The sequence below is a fragment of the Phytophthora sojae genome, assembly GCF_000149755.1.
Source record: "Phytophthora sojae unplaced genomic scaffold PHYSOscaffold_13, whole genome shotgun sequence".
NCBI classification, from domain to species: Eukaryota; Oomycota; class Peronosporomycetes; order Peronosporales; family Peronosporaceae; genus Phytophthora; species Phytophthora sojae.
In genome coordinates this window covers 895,866-908,635 of record NW_009258127.1, presented here as the reverse complement: position 1 = coordinate 908,635, position 12,770 = coordinate 895,866, and the positions used below count along the sequence as shown (strand labels likewise).

Sequence of the window (12,770 nt, the reverse complement as noted above, 5' to 3'; positions counted from 1 at the left end):
GCGGCTGCATCGAGCTCATCGGGCCCCACCTCCATTTTTACGGTCTCCGGTGCGATCCTCGCCGCAAATGAGGCACTGCAGGGCCAACTCAGAATTGGGTCGTCCAGGTTGAGGTCCAGATTGGCCTGATGGACGCAAGTCCCACTCTGGCAGGTCTTGCTTGCACCTGCGACTCGCAGGCTGCGAGCCCCGAAACGTGAGCGCCCAATCCGGCGGGATCGTGTAAAGCCCCCGCCGGCTTGCTACAGTTTCCTCGTACTACCTGCATGACAAGGCAAGGGTATCTCGGGACAGGAAGAAATGGTCGACGCTGCAGCTCTTCCTTCTTCCGCCTCGGCGACGTTCAGCCTGAAATGAGCGCGATACATGTGCACGTACCAAAAGGGCACTGAGTCAGACCTTGCATGCCTATGCGACGAGATGCCGGACCACCCATGTTGCGTTCCCACTTTGCAGCCGCCTCAGGACACTCACTAGCCGTGTGAGCTGAAGTGTGTCGTTCTGGCAATCATATCCACCGAATTTATAGTCGGCGACGCTGACGACAAACGGCTGCGGTGTTATCTCCACAATTGGTCCTATTGTCATTTTGCTGGCAATGCTCGGGTCTCTTTTTCATCGGATAACGTTGCTATGGGCCACCGAGCAGCTCGTGCTATGCATGTTTTGCCGGCAAGCTTGTAAAGCTTCTGTTTTACCGTCGGATTATTTTGTGATCACAGTGTACCTTTGCCCTCAAAACCACGAGGCAAAAATATTGACGTGTCTCCATTACGCGGCCTTCAACAATCCGACAGGTCGATGCAAGTACTCACATCGCTACCACAACCAAAACCCAAAAAGTTGCCACCCACGCACTCGATCGCCGATGAAAATATTTGCGGTCTGGAGACGACTATCCGATCAGAGAACGGCGATCACTCGATCATGTGGCAGGTCGACGTGGGCCGAACTCAACTCGCTCGTAAAATGAACTCTACCACTGCACGGTGCATCTTCACACGCTTTGATGAGTGTCCGTGCAGCGAAGACAGACGAGTGTACTGTACATGCTCCATGGCCTTTTTGTCGCTCAACAGGATATTGTAACTCGAATCGCTGAAAACCCGCACTAGCACCGAACACCAAATATGCTGTCAGCAGTGCTCCCTCTCAGCTCAAACACCATTCGCCTCTCGCATGTTGCTGCTTGAGCTCTCAATCACCTACGCCAAACGACGCACTGGTTTTTGGCTACTCGTCGACCTTCGACTCCACTCCGACCGCCGAGGCCCAGCACCATGAAGTCCATCCCGTAGACCTAGCACATAGCTGTCCGGATTATTGTAGTGTCGAAGTGCCTTCCTCGGATGAAATCCACTCGTAGGGAACAACGACTTAGCATTCTGTGCTTGCTCCAGCGTCAGGCTAACATCCTCTCAACGAACCACAATATGAAGTCTGCCCATGCAGATGTCAGTGTCGACGCAGAGCCCGCGCGCGTGCGAAGACACCCAACCCAACGTACACTCCACCTGCGAGCTTGCTGACACACGACTCGACAGGTTCTTCGGGTAGCTTTCCAGTAGTGCGAAGAGCAACGAGTTCCCACTTCCGTCTTGGGTCTTGGTCTTCAGCGCGGAAAGCAACGCACAACAAGCCCTCGAGAGCGTTGTCACCATCCGGCTTCGTCTCCTGCGCAAAGCAGCAAGCGGCGAAAAAGTGTTCTTGGTTTTCTGAGGCCATCAACCTCTGCAAGGCCATACTTGAACGAGAGTGCTTACGTACACAGTCTTTTTTGATGGGGGTCGAGGGGGGGGGGGTGAATGTGATATAGAAGAGGACCAACGGAGGCTCGCGGTTGCGAGGAGCGTAGCCGCAGCAAACCCGCGCGGGGTGCCCGCGTAGCAGGGCCGCGCGGTATTTGCGGAGGCGGGCCCAGCGACGAGCATTCCAGCGAGCCGAGCACTGTTCTCGCCAGGTGAGAGAATCTTTTTATCGCAGGAGCGCAGCGACTGCCTTTGCGGAGCGCAGCGGAGCAAAGCCATTTCCCGCGCATGACATCCGACCTGCGGGAAGGTCGTCACATTGTGGGGTGATGGGCTGCCTATACAAAACTCCAAGATATCACCGAAAATAGACTGTGTACGTAAGTCCTGCCACACTTGAACCAATCCTTGAAGTTGCGACCTCTTTGAATGTATTTTGCGCTCCAATCTCGGTCTGCTCTTAGCCACTCGCCGCTGCGAGTGTACGCTGCGATTGTGCGATCAGCCAGCACAGCGCAGTTAAATGTAGCACAAGGCAAGAATAGCTTTCAATTACTGTGGGTGGAATGCCGACTGTTAAGCGGACACGGTTGTTTTCGTGGCCGTTGTACACACACACATGGCCAGGTTAGTTCAGTCCAGGCGAAGGTCGAGCTTTGTACGAAGGAAGAGTCCTGGTCTCGATCAGGTATGACCCACGAAACGCCCAACGCATCGCAGTCTTCTTCGAGAACAGGACGCGGGCCAACCGAGTCGAGCTGATTTTCGCGTCCAGGGCTGCATCGGAGGAAACGGTTGGCGGCAAACCCCGCGGCAAGATTCTCCTCCACGCCGGGACAGCGAGCCCGGAGGGACGCGCGCCAATGGCAGGCGAGACTTTCGAGGGTCGGCCTTTCTGAGGACGTCAGCACAACCCCATGCACTCAACCATTGCGCGCTCTGAGCGGTAGCGCTGACGCCCCGCTGCGTCTTTCTCCCGAGTGTGCCAAGCCTTCACTCGCTTTTCGCTCGCCTCCAAGCGCATTTTGGTCCGACAGGTTTGGTCCGCTCCCCTTTTTTTCGGTTCGTCGTAAATAATAAGGCAGAGTGGGACCTGGCCGAATGAGGCGCGTCTCTGGCCCGCCGCAGCCGATCCACGGACCAAATAATTTCGAAGGCGCCGCGGTACCGTGAAGAGACCGACCGACATGGCCTCATTCGCCGAGCGAGCTTGAGCTTGAGGCTTGGGCTGCCCTTCCTGACAGACCACCGAGGCTGGAGACGGATCTCAATGGAGCTGAGCGACTTTGACAGGGCGTTGCAGCCGCCAGACGCGCTCGAGCCGGAACCGGCCACGCCGCCGCCCGACGAGCACAAGTTCGCCCTGCCCTTCATCCTCAACGTGCCGGCCGCGGCCGCATCTGTGGGCGCCATCAGCTCCAGCGGCAGCGCGACGCAGCTCAGCAAGGAGGAGAAGAAGCGCCGCCGCACCTGCAAGCACGAGGGCTGTCGCAACTACATCGTGCACAAGGGGCTCTGCTGTCGCCACGGGGTGAGTCTCTGTCTCTCTCTTTGTCTGTGTCTGCGTGTGGGACTGCTTAGTCAGCCACGTGGGGTCCGTCCCGGGGCCGTGGACGCGATGGTGACACTCACGCGGACACTTGTTACTGGCCCCTCTGTCCACTGTGGCTCGCAGGGCGGCAAAAAGTGTACGCTGGAGGGCTGTTCGACCAGCGCCAAGCACCGCGGATTGTGCTGGAAACACGGTCAGTTGGACGCAACAAGAGGCTACTTCCAGTGCTATTGCCGACCGACTGGACGGCCGACTCGGAGCAGGGCTGACAGGACGCTTGACTGTGGTGTCTGTGTCTGTCTTGTAAATGTTGCTGTATGCTAGGCGGCTCTGTAAAGTGCAAGGAGGTCGGCTGCGACAAGAAGGCCAAGGCGCGAGGGCTCTGCTGGGCCCACGGCGGAGGCACCAAGTGCCGCAACACCGGGTGCGCCAAGGTGGCCGTCTCCAACGGATTCTGCTGGGCGCACGGCGGCGGCAAGCGCTGCGAGGTCAAGAACTGTATCAAACCGGCATACGAACGCACGCACAACTTGTGCGAGAAGCACTTTGTGCAGTTGCGTCACGCCAACTACTATGAGCTGTGCGTACGATTGGGTTGAGTCTCGTAGCCTTGTCCTCCCAGGCTGACGCAGTCGTGTCGTGTGTATTTGCCAGGTGAATTGATGCGAGTCAAGAGAAGAGAGGGTCAGTTGACAGCAGACTGCAGCTGTGGCGAAAGTAAAGCTGCCTAGGACCGATCGTACAGGTAGAGTTTAGTAGAAGGAAGGATCGAGATTCTCATTTACAATAGTATCTCCATCAGATTGTGTGTATTTATCACTGCAATGTCACACGTGCTTGCTTGCTTTCAGTCAGGTGCAAAGGCTTTTCACGGGTTGGTCGTCGCTAACTGCTTCCGCCTCAGCAATATCTGCAAGTTATCGAGGCCACGTACGTGAAGCCGATTTGAGCATGCCGACCACCGAAAATGTATATTTCCTTCATTGCGGCATCGTAGGGGGCAAACGAGAACTTACCTTTTGCTGTTTTGAACTTACAATTTGCAGTTTTGAAGTTGAAAAGGTGCAGAGGAAACCCGAGTATCCTTCAAACTGCGCTTCTCTTCACTGCACTCCGTTGTGTTCCGCTTACTCCGTCCGAATACTCGCCAGGCACTCACTCTGGAAAGAATATCGTGTCCAGTGAAAAGAAGATTTGCCAATCCACCGCTTTTTAGAAAAGCCTCGCTTGATAGCAGTCCTGCTCAGCGCTTCCTACAGCTTCAGCGTAAATGACTCGACCACCCTACGTTCCACCCAGTCGATGAGTAACACAACTGTATCAGCGTCCAACAGCCGTGCCTTACCGATCTGATCTCGCAGATGTCCAGGCCTTGGTTCGCGACGCTGCTTTTCACTCGACTCACCGAAATCCGTCGTGGGACCCTACATCCCAGCAGCTCCACAATGGATGGATTGCAGCTCGCGCTACACAACTTGTTGAGCAGGCTTGTTTGCTATGGGATAACGTGGCTCTCAAGCGCAAGGCCAAAGTCAGTCGATAATTGCGCGGAGAACACGGCAATTGTCTTTACAGCTCGCACGCACAATGATGCCCATCTCGCCGATTTGCTTCCTCGCACCGCGCAACTCAGATCCCCACCGAGACTACGGGATGCGTGAGTCCACCGCTGCTTAACGGCGCTGGGACGCTGCCAACTCCTCCTCCCATTGCCGCAGTCGAAGTTGTGTTCTCAAGTCAGTACTGTATTAGCTCAAATACGAGTGCCGGGCTTAACAAACCTTTTTCTCGCTTCGCGAATCAGTGGGACAGCCGTTTTTGGACCGCGAAAGCGACGACCAAATAATAATGTTCAAGCACAGATCAGTTTGCGCTTCGCGGTGAAGGGCGCACTTCGGCCAGCCAACCATGGAGCTGGACCCGGGCGAGCTCAATAGCGCTGGCGACGAGAGTCCGCAACCTCCACAACGCGCCCAAGGACTCGAGCCGGAAGCAGCCAAGTTTGGATTGCCGTTCATATTAAACGTTCCCACCCGGTGCCGATCTCAGTCAGCGCTGGCTGAGACGGTCGGCGTGGCAGCTCCAGCAGGAGGTGGGAAGAAGGCCAAAGATGCTGGCACGAAGGAGGGGGCGGAACTGAGTAAGGAGGAGAAGAAGCGCCGCCGCACGTGCAAGCACGAGGGCTGCCGCAACTACATCGTGCACAAAGGACTCTGCTGTCGTCACGGGGTACGTCGGGCGTGAAATGATTGTTGTTGCAGAAGACTAATTGTTTTTAGGGAGGCAAGAAGTGCATTCGAGAAGGCTGCTCCACAAGTGCCAAACACCTTGGACTGTGCTGGAAACATGGTGAGCAGTCAACTATCCATCAGTTCGAAGCAAAAACGCCAGAGTTCTGACGAATGTTGTCTTTTGGTGCTGTCAGGCGGATCCGTGAAGTGCCGAGAGCACGGTTGCGACAAAAAGGCGAAAGCTCGCGGGCGGTGCTGGGCGCATGGTGGAGGCACCAAGTGCCGCAACAGCGAGTGCTCCAAGGTGGCTGTGTCGGGCGGCTACTGTTGGGCGCATGGCGGTGGCAAGCGCTGCGGTTATGACGGCTGCGTCAAACCGGCATACGAGCGCACGGGCAACTTGTGCGAAATGCACTTCGAGCAGCTGAGTACCGTGACTTACGTCGAGCTGTACGTAGTGTGTTGTGTGACGAGTAGCGGTGGTCGAGTGTCGTTGCTGAAACCATATTCTTGTATTGCAGGTGAATTTAGCTGGAGGTGACTTCAGGGAGTGAGCCGCTTGGCGCCTACCGGTGGAAGTAGGCGTGCAGGCGAGTGGAGCCCGATCCTTTCGAGTTGAAGTAAGGCAAGCCATCTTTTAAGCCCACAAGTGTCAACTTCAACATTCGGGTCCCAACTTCGTCACCGTTCACATCAAGTTCCGTTTCAACGCAGGGCTACGCGAATGGGACAAGGTGTCCCTGCCCAGTGCTCATCTGCCTTTCCAACCGCTGAAGCTTTCGAATCGCTCCCAAGAAGCCCCACCCCCCTACTTCGACCGCCACGTTCAACTTCACGTACTCGAGCTATGACTGTATGCGGAGTCGACTTCACCTTCAGCATGAAGTGAACACAGCCTCAACTTCGCATTCGTGCGACGATCGGCTTGGTGTCAATCTCGCAGGTTCGGTGCAACGCCTCATCTTCAACAAGGCCAGCGGAGTAGAATCTATTGGCTTGGCGACCGATGCGTAGTACAGTGCCTGAGGCAAGTGTCGGTGACTCACAGCCGGTTGCTCGCGTACGGTACAGTGCACATGCACTTGCGCTCAACTCGATCACGTCAGCTAAAGTGCATGTACCCCAGTCTTTTCTGCGCCCCCGCACAAAAGTCAACGCAGATATGTACACATTCCTCGTTTCAATTGTTCGCGACCTGAAAAATGTGCTCACACATGTCAGAAACGGAGAAGTTGATACTAAGGCATCCTGTATCCTATACGTAATATTGGTATTGTTTTCAAGATGTATGCTGCAGCTAAACTACGTCAACTTGACTTCAATACATGTACTTCAGGTCTTGCAGTGGACGAGAGTTGGACATACGTCAGCGTGACAAAACTTCACGGCAACTGCATGTATTTACGTACTGTGCATACCGTACTGATACAGCACGTGGAGTTCAAGTGCTAAATAGTTGTGTACTTTAGATTACAGTTGCTAGGTATTCACTGCGCCGAGGTTGAAGTTTTGGGTCTCTTGGGCTGGTGCTTGGTGCAGCAGTTCTGCTTGCTCTGCGACGCCGGCCGCTTGCAGCCCTCGAACGCGCAGCGCTTGCCGCCGCCGTGCGTCCAGCACAGCCCCTTGGAGATCGTCGTCTTCTGGCAGCCGGCCACCGAGCACTTGGTGCCGCCGCCGTGCGACCAGCACAGCCCACGGGACTTGGCGCCGCGCGTGCAGCCCTCCACCGTGCACAGCGTGGAGCCGCCGTGCTTCCAGCAGAGGCCGCGGTGCTTGGCGCTGGCCGTGCAGCCGGGCTTGGAGCAGGACTTGCCGCCGCCGTGGCGGAAGCACAGGCCGCGGTCGATGGTGTAGTTGGTGCAGCCCTCGACGCAGCACTGGCGCGCCGCGCGCTTCTCGGTGGCCGAGAGCTTGCGCTTGGGACTGCGTTGTGTGGGCGACGACGACGACTGCTGCTGCTGTTGGTGGACGATTGCGGGGCTGCAGGGCGACTGCAACGCCTTGCAATCGTCCAGGATGAAGGCCAGCGAGAGCTTGGGCGTGCTCACGGGCGTCGTGGGCGAGGCCAGGTCCAGGCGGCGGTCGCTCGCGGCGAAGGCGGCGAACACCGGCAGAGGGGGCAACGCTATCGAGAGGTTGGTCATGTGGGAACGCGCGAGTGCGGCGGATCGAGAGAATGAGGAAATGCATCAATGCGCGGTCTCACGTGGCGAGCTTTGTCGGTGCGGATCGGCCGGCACTCGCTTCACTTGGCTTCAGTATGCGCGACACTGTCTAACGGCGGCTCTCGGCCTATCCTGTGGACAGGTCTCTGGACGCAGAGCAGCTGGTTCGGCCAATCGCGCTACGAACAGCGCAAGATTTCGGGCGTCACGCATCCCGCAACGATGTGCTCGGCACGAACAGCATGAGATGACAAAAGGCGTAGGCTTCCGCTGCTACTGTACAGACTGTTGCCTACTGTGCAGTGCTCACCGTGGCATTGAGTGGCGAGCATGTTGTCGCTCTGCGCTCCCAACGCATCGGCGACCGAGGACGCTGATTGCCGCTGGGCACGAGGCTGACTGGTACTGGGCAGATACCAGCTCGCAGAAGCAGCAGAGCACTGACGCTGAGCGCGGACGCAGCGGTCGTTCGCAGCGGGTGCAAACACGATCTCGATGACAGGATACTTTGGAGCCTCTGTCGCACTCGGCCGCACCTGCAAATGAATCCTCGCGCGAGCGTAATAGATGAATGCATGCATCAGACCGTGAACACAGATCTCGCTTCCGATCAAGAATATGACGGCGTCCTGGTGACTCGCTTCGTTGATCGCATCGCTGCCTTGTCCTGCGTTTGCCATTTGAAGGACGAAGGACGAGCGACAGAAGCAGGATCCTGAGATCAATGTCCACGGACGGTAAGTCGCCGGCCAGAAAAAGGGCTGGGGCATAATCACGATTGTTCTCTCAGACGCAAAATAGTCCGACCCCCCCCCCCCCACATCGTTTTGCATACACGCATACAGGAACAGGCAACCATCTTGCCTTAGCCGGCACTGACACCCAGCACAGGACAACATGCACCCCTACTTCATACAGGCAGCGAGGCTCGAAGTGGTTGTTCTGTCCACTCGGTCACTCGCATCTAAATTATCTCAGGACGCGCATGGCCCAGCCGGTTGTTCAAGCAGTGCAAAGGTTTTGCTAAAGGCAAAGAGGAGATGCAAAGCGTCCACAACGAGTCTGCCCCAGCGGCACTTTTGCAACCGCTCTTAGCTGGAGCTCGGTGTACGTGTGTGTGTGGACCGGCAACCACGCTCCGTCTTGTCCGATCCTGCAACTGTGCAAGAAATCGATTAAGCGTGCGTGTACTTGGCCAAGATGGCGTCGCCACTCAACAACTGGCACCTACCCAAGCAAGACGAGTCCCCGCTCGGCACGCTGAGATCGCTGTTATTGTTGAACCGGAGCCCTCTTCGCGCAGAGCAGCAGAGCCCGCGCCATCCTGTCGCCATCGCCGGCTTCACGACACCTCTACCCTGTCGAGATCGGAGCGGAGCGAACAGAAGAAACTGGGCAGCCCCATTCGAGCTGAGCTGCTCGGCGCGATGCCGCCACGTAGGCACCTGCTAGGCAGAGTCTGCCGCAGAATGAAGTGACCACGTTTCGGGGCGCCCGCCCTATCATGAGATGCACGAAATGAACAGCAAAACGCTGCTTCTGGGCTCAGCGGCCCATACAAAAAGGCCCCCAAAAAGACAGGTTGTGCTGTTCGTGTTGCGAGGCTCCCCGCTAGCTGGCTGCAGGATCGGCCAAGAGCTCACGCACTTGCTTGGCGTTAGACAGCAACATCTTGGTTACTGTCCGTCGACTAGCGGACTCGCCCTTGCAGAGAGAGACGCGTGACACGACACGCTTGAGACGGAGACGCATTCGCCAATTCACCCCGAGACGTGCACAACGCTCAGGAAAGCTGCAAGCAGACAGACGAGCATGAACAGCGCCACCGTCACCCTCCCGCCGCTCCGTGCGTGGACCAGCTTCGCGCTGCCGGCGCGCCCCAACCCTATGGCTGCCGCGAACCCCATGGTGTTCCACCCGTGCCCGGCGATTCACCAGCACCAGCACCACCATTACGCTCCGAGCACGCCCACCACCCCGAAGCTCTCGCTGTCCTTTATCCTGGCAGACAGTCGTCCGCTGACCCCGCCGGCGGCAGCGGCTCGTGCGCGCGAGGCGAGAGTGCCCCCAACGCAGCACCCTGTCGCCAAGGAGCGCAAACACAAGCGCAAAATGACGTCGGCGGAGAAGCGCGCGGCCCGCTCGTGCTGCGTCGAACAAAGCGTATGCCGCAAGTTCTGGACAAAAGAGCTGCGTGAAACCCGAGTCTCAATACCGGCCGAAAGCAAACGCCGGCAAGTGGAGTGAGGAGAACAAGCAAATGTGGTATAGTACAATGTTGTTGGCTATATTAGATATGTACAATTAGAATGTAAGGACTTCACTTCCGCGCTTACTGCACGTACATACCAGTAGCTGGGCTAGCCTTGGGCTTCTTGGGCTGGTGCTTGGAGCAGAAGTTCTGCTTGCTCTGCGACGCCGGCCGCTTGCAGCCCTCGAACGCGCAGCGCTTGCCGCCGCCGTGCGTCCAGCACAGCCCCTTGGAGATCGTCGTCTTCTGGCAGCCGGCCACCGAGCACTTGGTGCCGCCGCCGTGCGACCAGCACAGCCCGCGGGACTTGGCGCCGCGCGTGCAGCCCTCCACCGTGCACAGCGTGGAGCCGCCGTGCTTCCAGCAGAGGCCGCGGTGCTTGGCGCTGGCCGTGCAGCCGGGCTTGGAGCAGGACTTGCCGCCGCCGTGGCGGAAGCACAGGCCGCGGTCGATGGTGTAGTTGGTGCAGCCCTCCAAAAGCATGGCGCACTTTTCCACAGACAAACTCAAGGCAGCACTGAGCACAGGACGCCCAGCCTCCAGAAGCGTTCTAAGAGCACCCAGAAGCGTATCAAGGGTGTGTGGCTAACCATCCAGCAGAAGTGCGATGTTATTGAGGAGTATCACCCTCTCTCTTAGAAGTAAAAATGAAGTTTGAGGAAATAGTGGTACAGTAATCTGCCCGAGTAAGGAACGCCTGATATATATAAAGACGCAGAATAATAACTTGATGTTAAGTTGAGTATACTTTTCCAATGTACTGATTTAGTTATTTCAAAATGAACTGAAGAACAGCTTTACCTACGAGTCCGGAATGATTCCAACAGTGACGTATGGTCGAAGCACTAACCTTTGACCAGGTATCCTCGCACCACAACAGCGCTGTCAACTGGTCGACCTCGTAGGGATTATCTAGCCCTTCACCAAGCCGGTCTAGAGCCTGCATCATCTTGCGGGATAGAATGTGTCGCTTAATACAATGAATGATTCCTTGGTCCTTCTCCAGCGGCCGCCCCAGCAGGACTGCACTTGACTTGATTATGCGGCATATCGTTGTCTTGCCTGGGGCGGCCGGGAGGCTGAACTCCGTCACAGCCCACTCAGCCAGGCCTCTGTAGGAGAGAGCAGGTGTGCGGGCTGCCTTGTCGAGGATGCCCACTTTCTCAGACCAAGTGAGGCGGAGACGCTTGGACGGTGTGGACTTCATGGGTGGAGTGGGGGGAGGGGGTGGGCTTGTGGGGCGCGGTGCAAAAGCAAAAGTGCGAGTCTACCACTACGGTACATGTAGTTTGAAGTCTAGTAAGATCGCTAAATGCGCGCCATTTTTCAAACGAGGGTGGAGAGCTGATGATTGGCACTGGATTTTTCACCTTAGTACCTCAGTACCTTGCAGCACCTTGCACATCCCTCTATCGCCACATCGACTGGAAAATAATATTAAGTATGTGAGGCTATTAGTTGTACACCCGTTCCTTATTCGGGCAGAATTCTGTAGTAACGCACCTCAACCCTGGTCGGGTTGGGGTGACGCCCTCCCGGGAAGCTAGGGCCGGCATGATGCTAGCCCAACGCTTCCGGCAGGTGCTTCACCGCATCTGCCAGTCTTTCACGGGTCTCTCGCTCTCTACTATCACCTCTCAACCAGTCTCTATCTCCCCACAGTCACCGCGCGGCCGCCCCGCGCGCACTGCGCCGCAGCCATGCCGTCATCTCCGCTTAGGTACGTTTAATGTGCAATCGCTTGGTTCACAGCACAAGCAGCACGAGACGCTTCCACGCGACCTGGATGCGTACAAGGTCGACATACTCGGGCTCCAGGAGACACGTCTCGCTATCAGAGCGAACAGAAGGCAGGTACGTTCACGCTGCTAACTCTACCGACATCAAACCCCCGCCATGGCATTGGTTTTGCTGTTTCCTCTCACCTCCGCAGGTTCTTGTACAAGTATTGGGCTGAATCAGACCGGGTTGGCGTGCTTCAGCTTCGCCTCCCTGCGGGGACAGCGTGTGAACGTTATCAACGTGTACGCGCCGCACAGCGGCTACCCCCTGACCGAGGTCGACGCCTTCTACGGAGATCTGCATGCGGCAACGTCCAAGCTACCCAAACGAGACACGACATTCATTCTTGGTGATTTTAATGCCAAAGTGGGCAGGATTCACGACCAAGAGCCTTCCCCTGGGGTCGATGCCGCCGCAACCGAAACGGCCACATTCTAGCGTCGTTTTGCGATGCAAATGATTTGTTTATCACTAACACTGCTTTCAGGAAAAGAGCGCGCAACATTACAACGTGGACACTGCGAATCCCAAGCTACAGCATTTTCAACCAGATCGACTACATCATTTGCAGCCAACATGTCAAGCAACTTTGTCGCAACGCCCAGTCATGGGGGGCACGCTCACCCCATCCGACCACAAGCTCGTGACACTCGCCTTTACCTACAAGCCCTCCGGCGTCTCCGCCGGAACCGCCGTGCCCCGCTTCACACTCCCTACACCCGCCTCGCAACCCGCAGTCTCGTACACAACTCGCAACTCCGTCATGAGTACCGACGGACTCTCGCAGACAGACTCATCGAGCTAAGGCGGGCAGGATCGGCCGACCAACAATGGAACGTAGTGCTAGCAATAGCGCTGGAGGCCGCAGCTGACACTGTCGGCTATCAGCCTCTGATACCTCACGCAAAAATCGTCGACCCGGGGCTTGCCCGACTCACGTTCGAACAGAGACGGCTCCGCCAGCTTATCAACAATGATCACGCCCAAGACGTCGCCGACCTACGAAAACGTCGTAACCGCCTACTCCATGAGATTCGAGAA

The 12,770-nt window shown here is 56.9% G+C and overlaps 6 protein-coding genes across 6 annotated transcripts; 2 read left to right on the top strand and 4 right to left on the bottom strand.

The window, feature by feature from the left end:
* Nucleotides 1-1,759: 1,759 nt before the first annotated feature.
* On the bottom strand, nt 1,760-2,038 carry PHYSODRAFT_530262 (hypothetical protein; the record flags this gene model as incomplete). The annotated part of the gene is made up of 1 exon (XM_009539378.1): nt 1,760-2,038. One exon carries the CDS (start codon nt 2,036-2,038, stop codon nt 1,760-1,762), a length of 279 nt encoding a protein of 92 aa, XP_009537673.1.
* A 980-nt stretch (nt 2,039-3,018) lies between these two features.
* Nucleotides 3,019-6,862, top strand: PHYSODRAFT_565788 (hypothetical protein; the record flags this gene model as incomplete). Its single annotated transcript, XM_009539377.1, has 4 exons — nt 3,019-3,279; nt 3,424-3,493; nt 5,726-5,981; nt 6,053-6,862. The coding sequence occupies 4 exons, from the start codon at nt 3,019-3,021 to the stop codon at nt 6,054-6,056; spliced, it is 591 nt and encodes a 196-aa protein (XP_009537672.1). The 3' UTR covers nt 6,057-6,862.
* Nucleotides 6,863-7,018: 156 nt separating this feature from the next.
* Nucleotides 7,019-7,675, bottom strand: PHYSODRAFT_530195 (hypothetical protein; the record flags this gene model as incomplete). The annotated part of the gene is made up of 1 exon (XM_009539376.1): nt 7,019-7,675. The coding sequence occupies one exon, from the start codon at nt 7,673-7,675 to the stop codon at nt 7,019-7,021; it is 657 nt and encodes a 218-aa protein (XP_009537671.1).
* A 200-nt stretch (nt 7,676-7,875) lies between these two features.
* Nucleotides 7,876-8,376, bottom strand: PHYSODRAFT_306998 (hypothetical protein; the record flags this gene model as incomplete). The annotated part of the gene is made up of 1 exon (XM_009539375.1): nt 7,876-8,376. One exon carries the CDS (start codon nt 8,374-8,376, stop codon nt 7,876-7,878), a length of 501 nt encoding a protein of 166 aa, XP_009537670.1.
* Nucleotides 8,377-9,517: 1,141 nt separating this feature from the next.
* Nucleotides 9,518-9,853, top strand: PHYSODRAFT_417919 (hypothetical protein; the record flags this gene model as incomplete). The annotated part of the gene is made up of 2 exons (XM_009539374.1): nt 9,518-9,604; nt 9,680-9,853. Coding segments are annotated over 2 exons (261 nt in total), but the record flags the coding sequence as incomplete, so codon positions are not given.
* Nucleotides 9,854-10,716: 863 nt separating this feature from the next.
* On the bottom strand, nt 10,717-11,154 carry PHYSODRAFT_529765 (hypothetical protein; the record flags this gene model as incomplete). Its single annotated transcript, XM_009539373.1, has 1 exon — nt 10,717-11,154. One exon carries the CDS (start codon nt 11,152-11,154, stop codon nt 10,717-10,719), a length of 438 nt encoding a protein of 145 aa, XP_009537668.1.
* Between the last annotated feature and the right edge of the window lie 1,616 nt (nt 11,155-12,770).